Below are 24,831 nucleotides of genomic sequence, written 5' to 3' on the forward strand. Positions count from 1 at the left end.
ATGACTGCAGGGCTTAAGAAACTTTTTTTTTTTTTTTTTTTAACTACTGGACTGTCGGCCGTCGGGCTGACAACCAACTACATTTAAAAAAAAAAAAAAAATTGTAGCTGGGCATAGTTCAATACCTTCTCCTTGTCAAATCAATACTTGCACGTTTTTGTTTTTTTAGCAATAAATGAAGGAATTAGCCTATGTTGAGGGATTTGACGAGCAAGTCATAAAAAGCTCTCTAGAGCTGCTGCTTGCTCCAAAAGGTTTCCCAACCAACCAACCAACCACTTGATACACAACCAACCTTTGATTGCAAGCAAGGATCAACGTTCCATTCTACGACAGACGGCATTGAGTCGTGCAAATATTGGATAATTCATATTTGTTGGATCTATCTCAGTTCATAAAGAAATAAATTTATTGAAGCGGAGAAAGACAGATTCCACAGAATATGCATTTTTTATTGGGTCCGTCCATTCAACTAACTCATCAATACTTCAGTAAATTTTTTTTCAAAAAAATTTCCCCCCTTGGTTTGATTTTTCAGTTGACTCGAGGATTTGAGGCTAACGACTTCGCCATTTTAGACGTGATGCGATCAATAGCATCGAAGAGAAGCACGTGAAAAACGATTGTGGAAGATTTCTCCTTTATCATCATTATTATTATTACTTTTTCGGTAAGTAATAGTAGTAATATATGCCGATGACGTTTTCCATTTTCATTTTCTTTTTTTTTTTTTTTCTCGGAGAAAACTAGCAAACAAAACCATTTCCATTAGTAACAAACAAGCGAAGCATGCCACCAGTGAGCTATTAATTAATGGTACAGAACGTGTGACACAGGGGGAAAGAAAGAGAGAGAGCGGCCGTCGCCTCCACACACACCACAATCTTCTGCAGCAGCAGCAGCAGCAGCAACAACGGCATGACTGATAGTAACTTGGACTCCTCAACTTACGTGTGATGGCATTTCTATGTATAAATATCTATATCTATTGTAGTAGCATTTAGTATGATTGATTTCTCCTTCTATGATATCCTACCTCTCTCCTAACTCACAACTCCCCCCCAACCCAATCTCATCATCATCATCATCATCTCTCAATCCCATCCATCTGTCATACTGTTATTATGCATTCAATCTAGAGGTATTAGAGACTCTGATATTCAAATGGTTTTTCATTTTTTCATAAATACTGCCACTATTCACTAGTTCCTTTCGCTTTTGGTTACTCCGTTTAGTAATCAGCAATAGAAGTACAGAGCATCCTTTCGTCGGTTTTTTTTTTTTTTGGGGTGGTATTTTTGTCCTTTGGAAATCTTGAATATGAACTACATATAATATAACTGCAGAAACTCGAGCTGACGATGAATTTCTGTGCGGCGGCTCCGTTGCTGTTCTTCGCCACTCTTCTAGTAGTATTCAGCAACTCTTGCACGGCGCTCAAGGTCAGTACTCTGCTTCTTTTTACTACTCTTTTTTTTTCCCCCTATTTTCAGGATTCGTCCGCTGCTTGATTTGTGTTCTTATCGGTGTTTGAAAAATGCGAAGACAGTAGGCGTAAGTGTTGTTTACTCTGTTGCAAGTTTAGGTAGGGGAAACATGCCTTCTTTCCAAGAACTGCGACGATGCAGGTCTCCATTGCGAGACTTGTCTCGCTGAAGGCCAAGGTCGGCCTCGCTGCACTCGGATCCAACCTATTAATCCTTTTTCAAAGGTATGGAACTATGGATTGGCTCTCAATTCTCTATTTATGTACGTGCTTTCTTTTTTTTTTAAATGTGCTGATATACTGCTATTCAAATGTGTCCTTTGCGAAAATTAAATACAGGTGAAAGGACTGCCGTTTAATCGGTATTCGTGGCTAACCACCCACAACGCCTTTGCTAGATTGGGGGAGAAATCCTCAACCGGAGCTGTTATTCTATCCCCCACCAATCAGCAGGACTCTATTACTAGCCAGCTCAACGTAATTTTGTTGCCTCCTTCTCCTCTTGTCTCTCGCAAACACTGAAACGCATGCACTGCCGAACGCACACGGCATATATTATATGTAGAGGTGCAGAAACGATTATACATGTGTCTCTGTTGTTTAATGGAGAATTATGAGGATTCAAATGCAATTAGTAGTATGTCTTTCTTATTACTTAATGCTAGGTTTGGTTTGGTGGTGTGGCAATTTGGGTTAGCGGAAAATCATTGAATGTGACAAATATTAGTATACAAAACTTGTGTGACATTTACTTGATTAAAGAATTAATTAAGCTTTGGCATAACTAAGTTGACAAAGTATCGTTAAAGCTACTTTATGAGGCTGCTATTTCTCACTTTATATATTGTTTTGCCCCAAGGCCGATGCAAACAGTTGATAAAATTATATAGTACTAACTAGTATCAAAACTTCTGCAGGATGTGAATCTAATTCAAAAGATAATTTTCTAACTCACCTGTTCCAAGCAGAACCAAACTAGTCCTAACAGTCTCAATCTAACTGTCCTTGTGCTCTTATGCTTTGTCAAGGTAGTTGTTAGTTGCGGATTGAACATGGCTTCCATGTACACTGCATAAGCATAATATAATATGTTAGCCATAACGTCCCCTCGTTGATTCTTGTTGCTTGTATGCTTTTGGAGTTGTTCGTGTGTTTGGATATTCATAGACTTGTTGCGGGGTATTTTGGCATGTTAGGTATGTTTTCTTTATATATTTGGCCTGCATACCATAAAAGAATCAATTCTGTTCGTTAGGAAAACATGAAATGTTTTTGACTGCTGCAAATTTGAAAAGCCAAGCATCTTCAACTAGGTGCTTAAGAGAGTTTCCCATAGTATACCTAACAAATCTCACAAGTTAACTACTAAGATTTTAGTTGACCCTCAGGTGTTTCTGTAAGTAACTGAACATGAATGCCAAGTTTCTGGTGCATTTAGAAGTTTTCTTAAGCAACAACTGATTAGCAACCTATGAGGGACGACCAGCTTACATCTTTTATACAATAAATTTCTATACTACATTAAGTATATATACAGTCATCAAGCCTACACTTTTTATTTCTGGCTATCCATTGTTTTTCTGTAGACTTTCTGCCTATCCATTGATAAATTCCAGTAACTGTAGTTTAAGCCTGTTTCCTTTTTTTCTTTTGTTCTTCTCTCGCTGGCAGAATGGTGTTCGGGGACTGATGCTTGATATGTACGACTTCGAGAATGACATTTGGTTGTGCCACTCCTTTGGAGGCAAATGCTACAATTTCACCGCCTTTGTAAGTGCATATGCTACATCGTGACTTGTCATGATAAAATCATCTCTTAAACCAATTGCTTTTATAAAAATTTGGAGGTTTTGACTGTCTTTCTTAGCGTGTTACTTCCAATCCTTTCTCGTAAATGTCCTTTGGAGAAGCCAAATCTGATCTGTCTTTTGATGTATCCTTCCTTCAAGGCTGTTCTACATAAAACTTGTATAGAGACACCCGAAAGAATTATCTTTTCCAAGTTACTTTCTCCTGGAACCATAGTTTATCACATCACTGTTTACATGGATTACTATATAAGTTGACTCTAGCCTATAAAAATCTTATTTCCAGCAACCAGCCATTAATGTCTTGAAGGAGATTCAAGTGTTTCTGGAAGCAAATCCATCTGAAATTGTCACCATCATAATTGAGGACTATGTTACATCTCCTAATGGTCTAACTAAAGTATTCGATGCGGCTGGTCTGAGAAAATACTGGTTTCCAGTTTCACAAATGCCAAAAACTGGTGGGGAGTGGCCAACAGTTGATGATATGATCCAGCATAATCAGCGTTTGGTAGTTTTCACGTCCAAATCTTCTAAAGAATCTTCAGAAGGCATTGCTTATGAGTGGAGATACTTGGTAGAAAACCAATGTATGTACTAAACTCTGTTCATCTCAGGTTGTGGGTGATTTGTTAAACATGCCTAGTGTTTTAATACGGTGTACTAGGAAAATTTTGAATGTCCAATTTAGTGCTGTATATTTGCAGATGGTAATGGTGGGATGAAGCCTGGATTATGTCCCAACCGTGCAGAATCACCTGCCATGAACACAACAACAAGATCATTGGTGCTAATGAACTATTTTCCAGATACACCAGATCTTACCCAAGCCTGCAAGCACAATTCTGCCCCACTGATTAGCATGATGAATACCTGTTATGCAGCAGCTGGCAAAAGGTGGCCCAATTTCATTGCTGTTGATTTTTATAAGGTACCAGGTTATTAATGAATAGCATTTTATAAATCAATTCACAAAGAAACCTCTTGACAAACATGCTTGAGTTCTGTCTAACATTCCTATGCTGAGGACTTTGTAGAGAAGTGATGGAGGGGGTGCACCTCAAGCTGTTGACACTGCTAACAGTCAATTGATGTGTGGGTGTCCAGATATCTCATCTTGCAAGGTTTACCCAAGTGCCAAGATATTGAAATTTCCTTCTTCCATTGCAATTTTGACATTGTAAAAGGCAGGAACTTTTGTGGTCTTTGAATGCCTATTCTCACTGTGTGCAGGAGAACGTGACTTTTGGCTCATGTGATGTACCTGAAGCTGGTGCTACTACACCCAGTGCAACAATTGGAAACGGAACCAACTTTGCAATTCTAGGGACAAGACCAATTCAAGCCCACTGGTGGATTGGGGCATCTCTTGTGGCCATCCTTTTGTCATTTTAACCGTGAAATCCCAGCTTGCACTTGGTCCCTTTTCGGGCTAACCATGGGTAATAAAGACATCTAACTGACTGACAGCCCGTGTTGAGTTGTTGATACCATGTGATTCTTGACAAGAAGTTAGCATTAGCAGAGTTATCTCTCTTAAGCTCGTCCATTGCGCTTGGCTAGCAAAGAGGTTGGCGTATGCTTGTTAATTTGGATGGCTGCTTCTTGAGAGGTTTGCAGAATTCAGGAATTGGATGTAGTGTTTTAGTGGCTTTGCGAGTTCGCCTTCCCACAATGATTCAGAAAACCAATGTATAATTTTTTTTTGGTTGACTGATTTGTTCAGAAGTAGTTCCAGCTTGTTGGGAATAATCCAATTAACTTTGGCAAAATCTTTCCCTTGTCTACCTTTTGTTGCAGAAATATTTCAATGTTTGTGGTAGAAGTATTCTGCTAGGTTTCAATGTGAAGATGGGTATTATGTGTTTCAATACCCACTTAGGACAGCCTCTACGTGTGTATCATCTATCAAGAAGCCTGGAAGCTAGAGATGATCATAGTTCATTTCCGACCAAAGGCACCACGCAAATGATTATGCAAAATAAGAAACCATAGGTATGGTGAAAAATTACCATGTTCACTTTGAAATACGACTGAAAACACACTGAGAGCAACAGAAATTGGAAGATGCATTTTAGATCCTGTTGGCGTCAAAGGTCCAGTTTCGGGAGAATGAAAAATGTCTGAACGAACGATCTGCTGCCTAAATCGAGCCGGATTTGAAATTTGGGCCGATAGTATGGGAGATCTGCTCTCTGAAGGAAACGTGAAAACCGTAATTAGGCTGGATATTGGTGAAACTCAACAGTCTGGGCCAACATTGGGCCCCATATTCTTGATTGAGACCATTCCAGTTAAAACAGCCCAATCCCATTTTGAGTTTGCGTCTTAACCGCTAAATTTGCTGTTGGTTCCCCAGTTGGGATCATCGGTGACATGTTTTCTGTGCCAATCTAATGTCACCTATAATATTGCGCCAAGTGTCTTGTTATTATTTACACTTTAATTTTCTAATAATTTACACCTTGCGCCCAAAACATAAAAGTGGGGAGAGAGAGAGAGTATATACTATCGATCGATATTTAGCTCAAATTAACTTAAGACTGATGTCAATCGTCTTCATATCTGAACTCTAATACCGAAAGTCAATATAGTTAACTGGAATGCGCAAGGCTCAAGACACCGTCAGTTTCTTGGATTAGGTAGCTCGAGGCAAATTATTATTTTAAGTGGACTGAAGATAACCTTTGTAAATCTGCTCGCCCATTGGCTTAACCTTTTTAATTAAGTAACCGAGCTCATTGATTAAGACATTAAGCAAGTCAGAGTCAGACTCTTCACTTTGTAGGTTGGTAGGAAGAAACCGGCGGGGAGAATATGCTCTAGGTAAAGGACGCTATTAAGTAGAAAAAGAATGGAATTAAAAATAGAAAAAGGGTTCAAAGATGGAATATTCTTCTTTCTTGTCCTAATTTTATCCATTTTGGCATCGCTGATCACTTTGTCACGGATCCAGACAGCTAATCACAAATTCACAATTACTTCCTCTTTTTGCCCCGTCAGTTCAAGTCCCAAACCAATCTGTCCGCTCCATGATCCATCCTCTCTGATCAGAGCCGTAAGTTTTGGATTCAAATCTCGTCTCCCACGCTTTATATCAGTCAATTTATAATGGTATTAAGACGTAATTTTCACCATTTTATAGTTTAATATGAGTTATAATCATCTATTTGTATTACTGTCACTATTGTTAACTTCTATAATCTTCTTATACCACTAAAAATATAATATTGCAATTCTTATTTGATTATGGCGCATTTGCTGATTTTTTGCCTGGAAGTGGCTACTGAGTCAACAACAACTTCATTGCTAATTGCCAATTGCTAAACCGATTTGAATGGTTCACGTGACGCATATATCCTTAATCATTACGCACAATAACGTAACAAAATCACCTTAATTGCAGTGATCTAGAGCTCCACGGAGAAACAAGTGATGTTTATTTATACGTTAGATTCTGATTATCTGGTGGGTCAGGACGAGACCTGCTTCACTTGTGTGTGCATGCAATCTTCACATTGGTTTTTTTTTTTTTTTTGTTCTCTCCCTTGCCTTGGAGACAGTCTTCTAATTTAATGGAGTATATTTTAATAATTCACGCTTGAGGCCCTACTTAATTAGCGTGCTAAAAGCATTCGCTTGTGCTTCAAAAATTTTAGTAAATTTGTTAAAAAAATTATAAAATAAAAAAAAAATCACTCGTGATTTAGTGGGAACTTAGAAGAATATCTTTAAAGAAGAATATCTCGAGAAATTGCTTAAATGGGATATTATAGAAACAGTAAGTAGTATATGGTACGCATATACAAGCAAGGAAAACTAAGATGAATTTGTGAGGCTTGAAATGCTGCGCGTAACCCGTAAGGACCACCACCAAATAACACCCCCACACCAGATCCTTCTTCAAATTAATTTCTTGAAATTGATTCAAAAGCATTATTGGTACTTTAGGAAACGTCGCGAGGCTAGAGCACAACATTGGAGAGATTGCTTTGTTTTTTCGAATTTGGGACGTCACAAATTTATACAATGGACCACCACCTAAGGCGGGGATATAGATATGGTACCAAATTTTATTTTATTTTATACATATAGCACCAGTTTATATATCATATCACACCTTACAATTAAGGGAGGGACATCAGAGAGTTGCATGTCACGACTTCCCACGTCGAAAGTGGACTCAATTATGACCTTATTGGACCACAAAAGAAGAAGCTTAAAAACCACACACCCCGAAAGAATCACAAAGCCAACAAGCATATTTGCCTTTCTTTACACTCTGACATCGCAATATCAGTTCAAAAAATCACTTCTGGAACTCTTCAGAATTCTTTATACCCTGCAAAAGTAATTATTATTAGTATACGAAAAGGCAGAGAACGCAAGGCATCCATAGTCGGATCGGACATACATATGTAGGATTACCACAACTGCGTCCTGTATTTAATACTATATCAAAAGTACCGGACGGTGATAGAAAAGGGACTGGACTGCCTGCAAAATTAATCAAATGGTTTCCTAGCTAATCGTCCGTTTCTTTTTTCCCAAACTCAACAAGTATCTAGTAAGTACTATCTTTTTTTGTTTCTTTTCCCATCTCCAATCAGCTTCTCTGATTTCGCTGGCTTGATGGGGTTTGTTTTAAAAGAGGCTTTGCATGATGCTCGAAATGTTCCGAAAAGCGGCTGATGAACCTTTTTTTGATAGGAAAAGTGGGATCGCTCAAGCGAGCATGACATGGTAGTGATGATACTAAGAAGTGACATTAGCAGCAGCAGCACATCTTTTTACCAAAAAAGGAAGCTTTAAGATGCAAAACCCTTCAGAATAGTAAATCCTTCTGAATTTGTTTGATCATGCAGCGATTCATTCATGATCATTTCAACAACATTCATTCCTGTGGCCTGTGGGGAACAAATTGTAGCAAACGCGGGATCTGTTAATGACAGACACAGACAGAATTTGTTCATTTGAAATTTAATATAGCAAGTGTTAAAATCTCCTAGGTATCGAAGCTCGCACGCCATGATTAGATGAACACTAGTACTCCTATCTGAGTCATGAATCAGTGTAGTATATGGAATTTACCTGCAGGCCCAACAAAAATGGTAGTACGTGATTAAGAAAGATGGAGGGAAAAGTTGCAGTGAAAAAGTGTGGAAGTGAAGTGCATGGTGTCTGGTCGTCTTGTCTTGTTTTAACTTTTAAAGGCAGATAGAGCAGAGAGATGCTATGCTAACTTGCTAAGCCTGGGACATCTATATATGTTGTTGGGAGCCACGTCAAAAATTTAGATTCATAATTTACTGCTCCCACGGAACATTCCTGCCTTTTTACCCACTTTATATATATATATATTTGACCTATCAAAAGTGGTTATTCCCTGTTGTATATTCGAGAGGAACCGTCAGAAAAGAAAAGAAAAGAAAATTCCTTATTAATTGTGGGAAACAGAAGGTTTTTGTGGAAGATCACGCCCCATTAGCAATTTGATGAAGCCATAGTGATGTGAATAAAAACGAGCTAATATAGCAGTCGCGGGCGGAACCCATGGCTTGTTTAATTCTCTTGGTTAGCAGAAGACAATTAATACGATAAAGTCCTTTTCATCCAAATTATTGCTTAAAAGCTTCATCCTTATAATTACCAGTTCTACAAATTACTCTAAGCGTCGTCGTCTTCTTCTCCTTCTTCTTAATGAAAAATTGCATGAAAATAGAAGCAAGTTTTTGATATTTTATAATTAAGCTGCAGCCTTAGTGTACATACTCCAATATGACGGCTTTCTTGATGCTTAATTCTCTATTTGTTTAAAAACACATTTTACATTGGAGCAAAAGATACTGGCAATAATGATGGTTAGCATCTCGATTTGTCTAACACCTCCTTTTCTCCGTGTTTCACAATTAAGAGCTGTAAAGAGTAAAAACACAACCGAGAAGCGGGGAGGTGGGGGAGGGGTTTAACTACTTTTATCAAATGCATGTTTTCCAAATTATTATTTTTTTTCTGAAAACGATAATTGATTATATTAGTTTGTGTAAGAAATATACACTTAATGAGCGAAGGTTCAAATTGAACTGTACAAGTGTCCGCGACACTCAGAATTTAACCATTCCTCGTCAAAAGATATATGCTTAGCGCGTAAAAGACTGAGCATGTTTTCCAGATTACAATATGATTAAAAAATGGCAAACGAAACTTTGATCTTATAAGCACCATCATACGAGAATCACATGGCTAACATTTCATTGGCAAGTACGTTCAGAGAGTTGAGGAGCAGCAAGTCCCGTGTGCTTCGCATTATTTAATTCCTTGGTGGGAATTCATTAGACATAGCACGTCACCACATAATGCTGTAAAAGAAAAAAAAAACAAAATGCTATATAAATTTAAGCTATAAAAAACATAGGGTACAATACAACACCCCCTCCAAAGAATTTATTTGTATTGCATGTAATGTTGAAAACCATCGGAAGTTTCTAAAATTTTAAGGATAGAAAAATATTTTTAAAAAATATATATATAAATAAAGGGATGAGATAGGATGAGTAATAGATTTCAAAATGTTAATGATTAAAAATATACACTACTCCACTATGTAATCTCATTTCACTAAAAATAAATAAAACTACCGCTACTTACCATAATAAAAAAATTCTGAAGAGGAATTCCGTACTCGGTCAAGCAAGCAGCTCAGGGACCACGGGCAGGATCCCGACAGTTACGTGCATTTTGCACGGCACGTAATTTTATTTGCACATGATATAATTTAATTTAATAGCGTGTAATTTTAAAATAAAATTTTATGAATTTTACATATATTGTTAACAATTGAGATTTGAATCGTATAATTTTTTTTTGATCAAATCTTGACTTCAGAGCAGAGCTGCAGAAGCAGAACCAGCTGGGTAGCGTGGAGGCATGGGGTTATTTCCCTTGTGAGTTAGGTCAATCGGAAAAACCTTTTAAGCAGTCAAAAGGTGTGGTGAAAAGAGGGGGGCTTAGTTAACCGGGAGCACGTGCGTGGGGGAAGCGATGCTGATGCTGATGCAAATTGCAAAGGCCACGGGGTGGGGACTGACCCGGGGGGGGGGTGGGGTTTGAAGCTGTACCGGCAAAATTGCCCGGTTGACTACAGACAAAGCAGGCAGGGTCCTCTTCCTCTTGGGCCCCGTGGACCAAACAAATGTCTTGCTCACTTACTCTTACCTTATATTTTACAGCAAAACATGTGAAGGATAAAATAGATTCTTTGTTGAGTGATGCAAAAATGAGATCCAAAGGAGGGCTCTGTGGGGCTTGGGGAACGTGTGCCTGTAGTAGGACCCATTTAATCAACATCGTTTCTTGCATGGGCCCCAATATTTTAGTCCAGAAAATCCCACCCCCATCTCCTCCCCGGCCTCCGTGGGCGTTGTGGTGTGTCCCGGGGGGTGGGGGGGGGGGGGTCCCTGATTGGTCTTGGTGTTATCCACTAGATTAAAGAGGACGACTAATGAAAGCCAGCAAAGATGCACATACAGATACAGTACAGGTAGAAAAATATTTGAAAAAATCGTCCAAAACGTCTGTTATATTTTATAAAATAAATTTTTTTATTTTTCACTTTTAAAAATATAATTTTACATCCCTTATATATTCATATCGATCAAATTTAGTCCCTAATTAGATTTTCGATCTTTTTTTTGTTAGATTCCATCACGTGCAAGGCACGTGATCATTTTTTATGAGTAACATTGTCAAATTATATTTTGTATAATCTAATCTATAGTCCCCTATATTTCATAAAATAATTTTTTTGTCTCTCATATTTTATAAAATGACTTTTTTCATCCCTCATATTTCACAATATGAATTTCTCTATCCCTCACATTTCAAAAAATAAATTTATCATTCTTCACTAATTATGTGTGTAAATACATTTTTTTAAACACATGCATATATTTATTTGATTTTGCTTAATAATACGAATAGTATAAACACATATATGTGTCTATTTGATTTCACTTAACAATACGAATAACATGTATTATATGCAATCATATGATTTCATTTGGTATTAGTTAGTAAAAAATTTTGCATTCATTGTCCAGTTGGCCAATAAAGCTATTTTCTGTCAAAATACAATAAGAATATGCAAATTAAGGTTCTATTGGTAAATATTAGTCAGAATCATACAAAAAGAGAAGATAGCCAACAAATCGAGCCCAATTACATAAATAATTGTTAATGTCCTACCTATAATAAGCTATAGCCATATTAACAATTATTCATTTTTTAAAATGTGAGAGATGGAGAAATTCATATTATGAAATATGAGGGATGAAAAAAATCATTTTATAAAATGTAAGGGACGAAAAAATTTATTTTATGAAATGTGAGGGACAATAAATTAGATTATGCAAAATATAATTTAACAAATTTACCTCTAAAAAATGATCACGTGCAATCCGGTAAAAAATGATCGGAAATCTAGTTAGGGACTAAATTTGATCGATGTGAATATGTAAGGGATATAAAATTATATTTTTAAAAATAAGGGATAAAAAAATTATTTTATAAAATATGAGGGATGTTTTGGATAATTTTTCCAAAATATTTTTGGAAAGGAGGAGGAGGAGGAGAAAGGAGTTTTCAGTATTGGAATAAAGAGGTTTGGAGAGACAACCCAGCATCCGCACATTCCTCTGCTTTATCTTTGACCTTTGACCTTTGACCACACCCCCACACACACTTCCAGCGTCCAGACTCCAGACACACACCTCCAGGCTCCAGCCACCAATCCACAAATTGCATAGCAACAAAGCAGCAGCAGCAGCAGCAGCGGCAGTCCCGCTCAGTGCTGACTGCTGAGTCGGGAAACATATTTTTAAGTAGCAGTAGTACTAGACTGTATTACTTGCTTTTACTCTGTTTTTCCTTCTGAACACAGGAGAGAAGTGAAGAGAAGAGAAGAGAAAGCTGCTGCCGCTGCTTGCTGCTGCCATATTATTCCTTTGACGTACGTACGCATACAACAATTTTGGCCACCCATTCCTACTTCCGTCAGACAATTTTTCTCTTTACAGTAAACTTATAATAGTAGCAGTAGCAGTACTTGTTTGGTTGGGGAGGGTGCAGTTGCTGGGAATGAGTTGTTGGTCTCACCACCAAACTTCCAAGGTTAAGGAGTTATTAGGACCACTAATGCCTCTCGTCAACTACATTTTATTGCTCTCCTCATGCCCAAAAAAAAAAAAAACACTAAAAAAAAAAAGATAATATAATATTCTTAGCGGTGAATATTGACTAATATACCGTATTTTCTTTTTTTTTTTATTTAAAAAGAGATTTCAAGCTTAACGAAAAAGAAGGGAGTAGAAGAGAGGATTTAAGAGTCAAACTCAACATCTTAGCAATTATGAAATTAACTAAGAAATCATTTTATTTAAGACTTATCACTAAGAGAAAGAGAGATAGGAAAAGAACAAAGAATAAAAGGATACAAGAATATCACAATGTGCAAGGCCAATTTGCAAAAAATCTAAAAACGTGCACTGTATCTTCATAATACAAAAATCTATACGGAATCTGATGGCATATTTCAAGTTATATTACTCATGTAAGCCCCCTATATATATTGGATTTACAACTCAACTAAGGGTGCATTTGATAAAATTGAAATCTAAAAATTGAAGCTTGAAATCTAAAATCTGAATTCATTAAGTTATTAAATTATTAAGTATTAAATCTAATATATTTGAATGCATATCACATTCAGTGATAAGTGAATAACTTATCACTTAAGTTTGAAAGCAAGTTTTATCTAAAAAATTCAGTACTACTTAATTAATTCAGATATTTAATTTTTTATTATTAAATGGTCTGAATATACTAAAATCTAAATTTATTAAATTTAATTACTAAATCGAATTATCAAATAAGGTCTAAGATAGCAAAAGAATGATACAAATTGAAAAAGAAAAAAAAAAAGGGAATTAAAGTAAAAGAAGGAGAGAGGTTGAAGCCTAGAAGCAAAGGGGATAGGGGACCCCAGAATCAAATCAATACAAGGCGGTTAAGGAGCACGATTGGACCATTGAGAAGCCAACGGATGTAAACAGGAGCTAGATATGAGCATAATTCATGGCCCCACTCGGTCTTCGATGTCTCTTTGACCAGCCAAAACCCCCCAAAGGCCCAAACCGCAACCATCCCCATCAACTCAACCCTGATCAAACCCCTCACCCTTCCCTAGTCCTTCCCCTGCCCTTGTTGGTTAGCTAACTTGGAGCAATCCAGTCAAGTCAGTAGTATTATTAAGTAGTAGTAGTAGAGCATTAACCCAAACAAAACAAAAACAAAAAAAACCAAGCAGCAGTACCAGCATTATTAGCATCATACTACTACCACTACCAGGCCAGCAGCGGTAAAATCAAAAAAAGAATAAAAATAAACCACACGTGTGGGGCTGCAGGCTGCCTGCCACCTTAGTCAGAATAAAACCCACCAAAACACAGGCACAACAAGAGACACAAACAAACCCATAGCAGAGACCAGAGAGAGAGAGAGCGAGAGAGCAGAGCAGCCTCCTGTTGTGTTCCTTCCAAGAAGAAAGAAGGAAGTGCAAAGAAGCTGGCCCTCATTTCCTTGCCCGCCCGCCCGCCCCCTCCCCTGCGGCCCTAGCCCGTCCTCACAGCATTATCTTTAAGTCATGGTAACATTAACATTCCCTAAAGAGAATTTGCAGTGACCCCCCCGGGGCTTTATTTCTTGCCTTCCTCCTCATTCTTTCCTGCATCGCTGTCCACAATCCACATACATAAAATTGACAAAATATTTATGCGAGAGATACTCCACGAAGACAAAGACAAGGACAAAGTAGGAACAGGAGGAACAGAAGGAATGCGGGGAAGCTTAGAGCCATTGGACGTGGGAGTTCAGATCCCTTACTACTTTCGATGTCCCATTTCTCTGGAGCTGATGCGGGACCCTGTCACTGTTTGTACTGGCCAAACCTACGATCGTGCCAGCATCGAGTCTTGGGTCGCCACCGGCAACACTACCTGCCCTGTTACCCGTGTCCCACTCACCGACTTCACCCTCATCCCCAACCACACCCTCCGCCGCCTCATCCAGGACTGGTGCGTCGCCAACCGCTCCTTCGGCATCGAGCGAATCCCCACTCCTAAACAACCCGCCGACCCCGCCCTCGTTCGCTCCTTGCTCCACCAGGCTTCCTCTGCTTCCGCCCTTCCCGCCTCCCGCCTCTCTGCTTTGAGGAGGCTCCGAGCGCTCGCCCGCGACTCCGATAAGAACCGCGCCTTGATTTCCGCCAACAACGTCTCTGAGCTCCTCCTCTCCGTCGTTTTCCATTCCGACTCCGCCGACCTCAGTCACGAGGCGCTCGCGCTTTTGGCTTTATTCCAGCTCTCCGAGCCTCAGTGCGCCCTCGTCGCCTCCGATCCCGACCGAGTCTCATATCTCGTCTCCCTGCTCAGTCATTCTTCAGTTGACGTCCGAGTCAACTCGGCCGCAGTAATCGAGATGGCCGTCTCCGGGACCAGATCGCCGGAGCTCCGCTCTCAAGTCAGCAATGCCGAGGGAATATTCGAGGGGGTTATCGGAATCCTCAACTATCCCTTGGCATATCCGAGGGCGTCGAAGATCGGAGTCAAGGCTCTGTTCGCCCTGTGCTTGGTGAAGCAACACCGGCAGAGGGCGGTGACCGCCGGAGCGGTGGACGCGCTGGTTGACAGGCTGGCGGACTTCGAGAAGTGCGATGCCGAGAGAGCGCTGGCTACGGTGGAGCTGCTCTGCCGAATTCCGTCGGGGTGCGAGGCGTTCTCGGCGCACGCGCTGACGGTGCCGCTGCTGGTGAAAATTATTCTAAAAATATCGGACCGCGCCACGGAGTACGCGGCCGGGGCATTACTGTCGCTGTGCTCGGCTTCCGATCAGGCACAGCGGGACGCGGTGGTCGCCGGGGTGTTGACTCAGCTGTTGTTGCTGGTCCAGAGCGATTGCACGGATCGAGCGAAGAGAAAAGCGCAAATGCTGTTGAAGTTGCTACGGGATTCTTGGCCGGAGGACTCAATTGGAAATTCGGACGATTTTGGTTGCAGCGACGTCGTTGCGTTTTGACTCTCGCATGATGGATGATTTCAACCTTCTCATTCTTTCCGTTTTTTTGGGGAGCTGTAGTAGAGTGTAATTTCCAGTAGTAGCGGTATTTTCTAGTGCTTGTAGTAGTGTATTTTTTGGGAAAGCCAAAAAAAAAAAGCCCCAAAAAGAAAGGAAGAAGAGCATAGAGACGAGCGAGTAAAAATTGAGTGAGAGAGAGAGAGAGAGAGAGAGAGAGAGAGTTCTATGTTGGGCACACGGTGGGGGAGGTGTTTTGCTTCTGTGTGTACTTTTTCCTTTCCTCTGTAAGTAATTTTTTTTTTGGCTGAAAATGTTTAAAGAAGTTAAAAAAGGAAAATTGGTCCAAGCAAATCATGGCGTTAATTCTAAAATGGGCCACAATTTCAATTTGTTTTCTCAAACAGTTGATGAATTGTGCACTCATTATTATTATTATTAACCACTTGACTTGAACTCTTTGCTTGTAAGTTGTGTCAATGTTATAATTGAAATCGGGCTCACGTGTGTGTTTGGATTGCCAATTTTTTAAAGAAAAATTATTACGTGAACATATTTTTCAATCATTTTTTTACCTCGTATATATCAAATCGCTGTCCATTCTCATTAATTTGAAGTCAGAACTTGTTAATTTAGCAACCCAGTCACTACTAGCAGTTGTTGATAAACAATTGTTTGACTCTATGATTTAGAGTTAAAGGGAGCATTAGTAGCAAATTGTCAAAAAGAGTACCTGTGTGGAATACCTTATTCTGCCCGCAAGCAACTTCTTGCACAGAAAATTTCTTTCAAATCGTCAAAAGATGCTTGCTATCAAACTTTAAACAGAACAAAAAGGGGACTGGAAGAAGAACATGATGGCCTGGCCCATGGATTAGTCCTTGACATGTTTAGGAGTGTGATGTGAAAGGCACGCAATCAAAATGTTGCCTTGTTTCGAAAGCATAATAACTTTTTTTAACTGCTTCACTTGCAGATTCATTCATTCATTAGCTGTGATTTTCGGCAACTTCTTCTGGGAGCATCACCTCATTAGCTATCTCCACACCTCACACCTATGCGGCTACACCCAAAAAAGAGCAGTGACATCTACTGCGCCTACAGTTTTTAATCAAATTAAAAGATTGAGCTGAAAAGTTTCAAAAGAAAAAAAAAAAAAAGACGAACCGTGATGCATACGATATTGAATACGGACGAAAAAAGGGACATCCGATCCGATATATATAGCGGTGCAAAAGGGGCAATGGATTGCTAAATAAATAAAAGAAGAATAACGCTGGAGACTTATTATTAGAGAGTGGATTTTATCAGAAATGATTTTAAGGCCCCGAAAAAGTGCTCAACGTACGTATGGGAAGGTCCACAGAAGCTTTCCAACCAAAGTACCCATCATCGCGTCGCTTCCATGCCAATCATGACTTGTATGTTCTTTTTCCCATACCAACGGATCTAGATTAAAGACCAAAAAAATCGTTTTTTAATCGTCCCATACCAAAGCCATTTCGATGGAAATATTTGGCACCTGGCATCATATGATATACCATACCACCCCCCTTAGTCTAATAGTCCAAGGGAGGATTAGAAACTTTTTTTTTTTATCGATACAGAGGTGTCCGAATCAATCCTTATGAGACCCGACTGGAGGATTAGAAACTTCGCTTGCTGAAAGTTTGATGAATAGACTAGAACTTAAATCTGTCGCCAGAATTACATGTCAACCACCCCCGGCTTTGCACTGATCTAATGGGCTCTCGTGTCCATTAACGAACGCAAAGTCCAAACTGGAGCCCCAACAATCACTGATGCCACGGCGTAGCCGTTGGGCCGGGCCCCTGCGGCTTCTCTCGACTCACGGGTACAATCAGAAAAGATACTTATCTCGGATTTAAATGCATTTCTTGAAGGTCAGGTCAGGTGGGCTCAACACACTAGAAAAATATATAGCCATTACAGTACCATGTTTGCTTGCTGCAATGTGGAACAAACTTTTTCTGGACAACCGGTGGCTGATCATGAAGAAGTTTCCTTCTTTATCATCATGATTACCAATTCAAGCGCATAATTAATTATGGCTAAATGGAAACAAAACTCATATGCAAGAGATTAAAGATGACATGGAAGACGAAACGCTGAAAATAAAAATAAACAAAAGAGCGATAATATCATATGCAACTTTTGCTGCTGTTTTTCCTCCAGATCAGAGATAGACGGCACCCAAAATAAATAAATAAATAAACATTTCGGTCTAAGAAATTATAAAGAGACTTGGCAGCAATTAATCTCATATCTTATTGCTTGAACTTGCGCTGGCGCTGGCGCTGGCGCTGGAGCTGTTACAAGGAAGACATGTACATCATCATCTCCCCCGTAGCTAAATGGAAAATATCATCAAATGAGAACGCCTCCGGGTACTGATGATCCACAGCTCCACTTGCCTGAAACGCAAAATCATCATGTACCCAAAAAAAATGTGTTGTTATCATCAAGAAAGGTAATTAAGACTAATTAATTACCAACATTTGCAGCAACGATCGACTAAAAGATACTAGATGGAATGAAACGAGAATCCATACCCTACGTGTGTCTTCTCTTTAGAAAGGCATACCCAAGTATCAGAAAAGAAACAAGGAATAATTTTTTTCTTGATCTTGATTGATATTATTATTAATCCAAATGGCAATTGCATCTACTACGTCACAGCGACAGTGGGTGGCATGCAACAATCGCAGCCGGCTAACTATCCTGTGGAGTGGCAATCATGGTAAGTAATGCAAAATTGAATGAGTAATCGAACAAGTTTCTTGAACTCATGAATTTGTGGTTAAAGGGAAAAACAAAACGCCCACACACACACACACACACGGTCTAGCATTTTCCTTTTACCTCTGTAAGATGTACTCCTATATATATATATGGTGCACCATCCAGGTCACTCACAAGCTTAATTCCTAATTTCGACAAGAACAATTTCTCGCGTAACTATTTATTCTTCTCCTGAGGTAGTGTTGAATTAAGTTCTATTGAATAAAATAAAGACTGACATTTGTTGGCAATCGAATTTTTTTTTTTTTTTTTGGAAACAAACAGAAGGAAGATTACTTACTTGGGCTTGAATCATGTACAAGCTCCTATAATTGTCAGATGAAACATGAGCAGATACAACCTCTAGCTTATGCTTTTCCAAGAAGTAGCAAATGGCACTGAAGAGTCCGAGCTTCTTGGGACAGCAAATATTGATGTGTGCTTTGTCACCGCATACATTGAGGACCATGTTTGGAGTAGCCCATGTTCGAAAACTAGTAGGAAATCTAGCAACCCCGAGTGGGTTCGGGTTGGAACTCAGTTGGCTCGAAGATCCCTGATCAGCTAAAAATGCCTCCCTCGAATCCATGGCTAATCTGTGTGGTGTAATCATAGAAGGGTCATAATTGATCGTTGTCAGGCCACGAATCATTTCCAGCTTTTGCTTCTGAAGCCGCTGAAGTGTTTGTTGCAGTGACCTGATGTAGTTTACTGCCTCATCAACAATAGTTGACTTGTCAGCCTGAAAAAAAAAAATCAGTGACAATTACCACCCCAAGAAAAACATCATATACATGATGAACAATTCTTTGATTTCTAGTAATTTTTTAATCGCTAGAGGAGGATAAACGTCAAGATTGATTTCATGGACTCAGAGAGAAGGCATCCAAGGAGATTTATGGCACTCCTAGGTAAAGATTAGTGCCTTTCAACAGAGGCTGCTAGTTTCTCAAGCCGTCTATCCATGCAAAGCCATCCTGTGAGCTTCGGTTCCTTGTACAACCGTGACAAAAATGACTTGATCGAGATGAAGCGAGTCATGAATTTTCCTATATGTTTCCAAAATTCGTTAATAGATAATCAATTTCTTCTTCAATTTATTATTATTATTTTTTTTTGGTTTGTTGGCTTCGCAGAAAGAACTGAACTTGAAAAGCCGAACAAACTGCTCATATAGTAGTATGTCACGAAAGGTGCCTTTTGATATATCCTTCTTTCTTTTGAGAACATAACTGATTACAACTTTGTCCGATCAAAACTCGAAGAGAGAGGGTTATCCAAAAAGGAGGGAAATAGAGGACTCTAGTGTCGAAGGGAGAAAATTGATGGTTTAATCAAATTAAACATTTTTACATACATCGATGCATGAGTTACCTACCTTAGGAGGAAGTTGAGGAAGCAAAGACTGGAGATTAGAAAACATGCTTCTCATCTTCTTCCTCCTTTCTCGTTCTGTCCATATATGCAACTCATGATCTGCTCCAGCACCGCCTTTCCCTTCAGCAGCCTGATCATTCCCTTCAACACTAGGCTGCTTTCCATTTTTTCTCTTCCTCTTCCCCAAGGATGGCCCAACCCTGGGCTCAGCTTCCCTCGGAGTGGGACAGTTTGAATTATTGGATTCGCTAAACTTCTTAGCAGGTTGGTTTTCATCACTTCTTCCCGAGTTATCCGAGTTTGATAACGCCCATACCTCATTATCCCAAAGGAAGTTATCCTGGCTACCCCCGTCAGACATGGATGAGAAGGAAGTTTTTAACAAAGAAAGAACAGAAGTTACAGAAATATAGACAATAGAGACTATATATATATTCTTGCTTCTGATACGTGTGCAGATTGTAAAAGAGAACAAGGAAGAAAGGAGAAGCGGGACAAAATAAGAAGGAAAAGGGTGCAAGGGAAGAGGAAGAAAGAGTTATGGTGAAGATAGAGGGCGCAGGCCTTTAAAGGGTTGGCCGGGGTGGCAGTGGCAATCCAAGCAAATATATATATTCACAAGGTCGTAGAAAAATAAAATGCTGATTCGCTTGGCCGGTGCCTCAATTAGGAACAGACCAAAAAACAATCATAAGCCAAAATGCCGTTACCGGCTTCAATATATATATATAAAAAAAAAACGGCTGCTAGCTCAAGAAAGCAGTAAGCAGCAAGTACCCAAAATAAATTAATTAAAAATGAAAAGAGTGTTCTTCCTTCTCTATCTCTCAAGGGGGCCCCACTTTCCTACTCGGATACTCATGATGGACCCTACGCATTATTTGCCTTGTAATTACACTGGGGGCTGGGATGCCATTGCCAGTAAGAAACCTATTTAACCCATCTCATGCACCACTCATCTCTGCATCAGAAACCAGGTTACCTCCGATCAGTTCAAGTGTGAACTAAAAAGATGCTAATTGAATTTGCTCCCTTTACTGACCTTTTTATAACCCTTTCTCTTTTGTGAAGAGAGTAGGATAAGTTTTGTGCTTTGTTTGTTGTAATCTTGTGACTAGATATAATCATTATTAAGGGCCAAAATCACACGAGAGTTACATGTAAATCTCATGTTTTCACACTTACAGCAGCTGTCTTCAGCCTTTACCTCCTCACTTTCCATAAAAAAAAAGTGCGTGTTGTTTAACATGAGTTACCACTCCTCTCACCCTCCAAATCTGCATGAATTACCACTCCCATATCTCATTCTTCTCCTGATGTTTGGCCTAAATCATTTATAATTGGTTGGATGAATTTACTTTTACATGTTTTACTTCTTATAACGTACGATTACAAGAGTTGCGACCTTTTTCCCCCATTAGGTGATTTTAAGTGTGTTGTATATTGGAAAAAGCTCGCCTGCATTGGGAAATATAATCGGCGAACAGGAGGTGGCATTGTGCATCTGAATATGGCTTGCATGCTTTAATTAAAGCCTTCAATTCTTGCAGCCATTCACCGGTTGGGCGTATTAATCCTGTTCTACCTCATCCCCTTCCAGGATTATGAGCCGATGTCTACATTCATGGCAAAACAAATGCAACCAGGATCATTACTGGTGAGGCTGTGCCTGTGAATCCCGCTCATTTGCACTGAATTATGTATCGTTTTTACTATGACTCGAATCATTGTATATGCAGAAAATTGGAACCGTAGAAAAATGGTGGCATGGAACCAGAAGTGGCAAAATGGCTGCATAGGGGAAAAGGGGAAAAAAAAAAAAAGGCGCAAACAAACAAACGAATGCTTCGCTTATATATTAAACAACGGATAAGAACGATGGTATATGCCTTTCTAGCATCCCTATTGCAGTTCAGACTAAATAGAATAAATAGCTTCCTTTTCCTGTTTAGTTTATGGGTCCATATTACGAATTTTGTAGCAATTGTACTGCATTAATTCACTCGTAGTTTACGTATGCAAGAAGTCATTGCATCCGAATAAGGGTTTGCTCTTTTTTCTTTTTCATTTCTTTTTTTTTTTCTCCTCTCTTGTAGAACTGGTTAAGGGGGGAAAAAATTTGCAGCGAAGGTACTGTAATTTTCGTGTAAACTATTCATATTTGGTCTTCTCAGAGGCAAAGAAATACTACTGTTGGCTGGGTGACATCAGTATCACTGATCACGCTCACAGAATACAGCAATCCAAGAAAAAGAATTGAAGGTATTAGAAGGTGCATTAGGAGGATTAATTTTGTGGTGGGAACAAATACACACGCATACATAGAATATTGTCAATTTGGCAATGAATTTTTGGCATAATTTTATTGGTTTTCTGCAGCGAAGAGCCGCAAGCTGCCATCCTGACGATAACGAACCGAAAAAGCAGTTGCAGCCCTTTTGGTCCAAGTTCCACTTGGGCTTTGGTTGATTCTTTCGTTCTTCATTTTTTTTTTAAGGATGGCGGATGTTCTTGTCCCTGATGTGATGTGCTGAATGAAGAACATCTCAAGCTGATCTACTTGCGCTGCCAAAAGAAATAAGGAGTGCTTTCCTCATTTTTTCCTGGGAATACGATTTTCTTGGCACTCTTTCAGAGATGATTATGTGTATGGTTTAACCACGATCTTAAGCGGAAGCTTTATAAAGTGATCCAACTCCCTCAAACTCAATTTATTAAGAACTGGAGTTGAAGATTAATTGTGGAGCATGGTATTACTGGCATTCAACCTGGCAAATTTACACTGACACACACACACACATATGTATATATATATATAGCATATGAAGATAATATTCCAAAAGAATGAAGAGCTATTTTGAGGCAGAACTAACGTTGGTTCTAAAATAAAATCATCGAACAACTCGAAGTGTAATGAAGACATTAAATCCAATTTATTGTTCGACATCGTTTATGCCCTTAAGTTCATAGATCTCCTTTCAACTGAAAGTCTAAAAACATCTCAGGTTTCAAGTACGAGGAGGCAATCAAATGCCAAAAAGCCACAAGAACTTCAGCCCTGGACGAACGTTTTCGTTGTCGGGAGCCTCCCGCGCAGCCCCTCACAGTCCTAAAACCGGAAACAAAACTTAATACAGAGTTTCCCGTCGATCTCCACGAAACCCCCCATAGCGTTTGATACTCTTGGCTCTGTCAAGGATGCCCAGATCGCACCTTTTCCCCTTTCTTTAACAGTTAAAATGCCACATGGGGAACCATGTTTTTTTTTTTTTTTTCATCTTCATTTTACTGTAAACTGTAGAGGCGTTACAAAAGTGAGTTAATGATTGAAAAAGTTAAAGAAAGTAGAAAAAAATGATTGGAGATAGGGTTGTCTGTGACGTGACGTATGGGATGGTTGTTAGAAGAATCTGAGGGGGGTTTGGTTCCAAGTTTGAGTGTTTCCTGGGGAATGAATTATGAAACTACACAAAAAGGTCTGAGAATGCTTGCGTTTCTGGTAATCATGAAAATTCGTCCTCGTCCTCATTCCTCCATCCATATGCGGTATTGCTAGGTATCTCTTCTCTCACCAGGTCACCACCCACAACAAAACCTCTGGCCCACTTTCTAGTAGACAAGAGGTTCTAGTTTGGAATTTCAGAAATATATATATTTATTTCTTACTACTGCTTCCTACGTGGCGTACATGCAACCAACGTGACCACCGTTCTGGACCCACTCGCTTATTTGTCACCGCCACATCAAATTGGTTTCAGACACAACTGGCAAACCTCCGCACTATATTAACAATGATGAAGATTGAAGGGCCGATCCATCCATCGATGTTATGCACCTTGTCAATCCGCAGAAGACGCGAATGCTGAGGCTTGGCTTTAAGACTGGCAATACAAAAAAGCTCGAGGGAAAGGACGGAACAAAGTAATCTTTCTATCTATATTGCAAGTGTTCGAATCTTATCATCCATCTAAGAATTGTGTTGACGAGCGATTTGTAAAACTTTATATAAACGGGCTTAATAGTTCTAGAGATCATGTTCTGACTTAGGCTCCGTTTGATAACACTGAATCTGAATTCTGAATTCTGAACTCTGAATTCTGAATACTGAAATAATTAATTTGCTGAATTTTAAGCACTGAAAAGAGATATATGAATGTCTGAATCTTAATGCTGAATCTATTTATACTGTTTGATAAATATTCATAACTTAATGCTTAAGAAGCTAAATTGTACAATTTTGCCCTTCTATCTTTTAATCCAAAAAGGAAATAGAACCTATGATTTAATTAATTTAAAATTGTTAGGTATGAAAATGACAATGATTGTGAAGAGCAATGCATACAATGACAATATTTCTTTGTGTGGGAAAAGGGTATGGTTTCATCGTTTTGAAAATAGGAAAACGAGCTTTTAATACTCCAAAAGCATGTTCAATTACATTTCTCAATCTTGCATGTGCTTGGTTAAAGCGTTATACTTTTGATCTTGGACGAGAAGCATTTCGAAAATCAAATAACCAATATCTAATATTTCGATATGGTGTCATAAAGCCACGTGTGTGTGGATAAGTTGTATCACATAAATAATATTTATCTGTACAAAAAATATATATATATATCAAAATATAAATGTTTGTGGATGAAAATTACTGCAAAAAAATACTATTGTTAAAAAAAAATTTTGAATAGAGAATATCAGGTTGTTTTGTTTAATTAGATAAGGATTTTAAATAGGAAATATTAGGTTGTTTAATTAGATAAGGATTTTGAATGTAATTAACAAACAGGGATATATTTGATAGATAAGATAAAGTAGTTGAAATAAATTTCTTGATTCTTATCAAATTAAGCATTCAGCTACGATTCTTGTGCTGAAAAAAATACATACAAATTCAGTACCACTTAATAAGTTCAGCAGGTGAATTTTTATTTATCAAACACCCACAACATCTGAATGTCTGAATGAATTCAGTTTCAGCACTTTTTTATGTTATCAAACAGGCACTTACAGTGGTGGCCAATACATCCAAACTTTTTTTTATAAAAAATGAATTTTTAAAAACAAAAAGAAAAAGAAAAAAGGATGGCAAGCAGCTGGCGGACAGAATCAATTCAAGGTATGTATAGATGGCAGTTATCTGAATGTATTCTTAGAGGGCATAGTTAAATTGAAGAATGGTTACCGTGCCTACAGTTTTTAGTCATTCAATGGCAAAACTTGATTCCTTGAGTC

General features: G+C 38.8%; 3 protein-coding genes across 4 annotated transcripts; 2 read left to right on the forward strand and 1 right to left on the reverse strand.

Moving 5' to 3' along the window:
* Positions 1-808: 808 nt before the first annotated feature.
* On the forward strand, positions 809-5,066 carry LOC113726440 (PI-PLC X domain-containing protein At5g67130). 2 transcript variants are annotated; one of them, XM_027250162.2, is made up of 9 exons: positions 809-969; positions 1,347-1,442; positions 1,586-1,711; positions 1,826-1,963; positions 3,158-3,256; positions 3,581-3,884; positions 4,002-4,225; positions 4,332-4,418; positions 4,528-5,066. In XM_027250162.2, the coding sequence occupies exons 2-9, from the start codon at positions 1,362-1,364 to the stop codon at positions 4,687-4,689; spliced, it is 1,221 nt and encodes a 406-aa protein (XP_027105963.1). In that variant the 5' UTR covers positions 809-969; positions 1,347-1,361; the 3' UTR covers positions 4,690-5,066. The 2 variants fall into 2 exon arrangements, with proteins under 2 accessions (XP_027105963.1, XP_027105961.1); XM_027250160.2 differs by lacking the exon at positions 809-969 and adding an exon at positions 996-1,141.
* An 8,525-nt stretch (positions 5,067-13,591) lies between these two features.
* On the forward strand, positions 13,592-15,774 carry LOC113726443 (U-box domain-containing protein 26). The gene has a single exon (XM_027250168.2). The coding sequence runs from the start codon at positions 14,122-14,124 to the stop codon at positions 15,421-15,423; it is 1,302 nt and encodes a 433-aa protein (XP_027105969.2). The 5' UTR covers positions 13,592-14,121; the 3' UTR covers positions 15,424-15,774.
* Positions 15,775-17,556: 1,782 nt separating this feature from the next.
* LOC113726444 (transcription factor bHLH95) lies at positions 17,557-20,254 on the reverse strand. The gene is made up of 3 exons (XM_027250169.2): positions 19,601-20,254; positions 18,524-18,964; positions 17,557-17,855 (listed from the first exon to the last, which is right to left on the reverse strand). Exons 1-3 carry the CDS (start codon positions 19,958-19,960, stop codon positions 17,754-17,756), a joined length of 903 nt encoding a protein of 300 aa, XP_027105970.1. The 5' UTR covers positions 19,961-20,254; the 3' UTR covers positions 17,557-17,753.
* Between the last annotated feature and the right edge of the window lie 4,577 nt (positions 20,255-24,831).

This window comes from Coffea arabica, chromosome 2c (genome assembly GCF_036785885.1).
Source record: "Coffea arabica cultivar ET-39 chromosome 2c, Coffea Arabica ET-39 HiFi, whole genome shotgun sequence".
Classification (NCBI taxonomy): domain Eukaryota; kingdom Viridiplantae; phylum Streptophyta; class Magnoliopsida; order Gentianales; family Rubiaceae; genus Coffea; species Coffea arabica.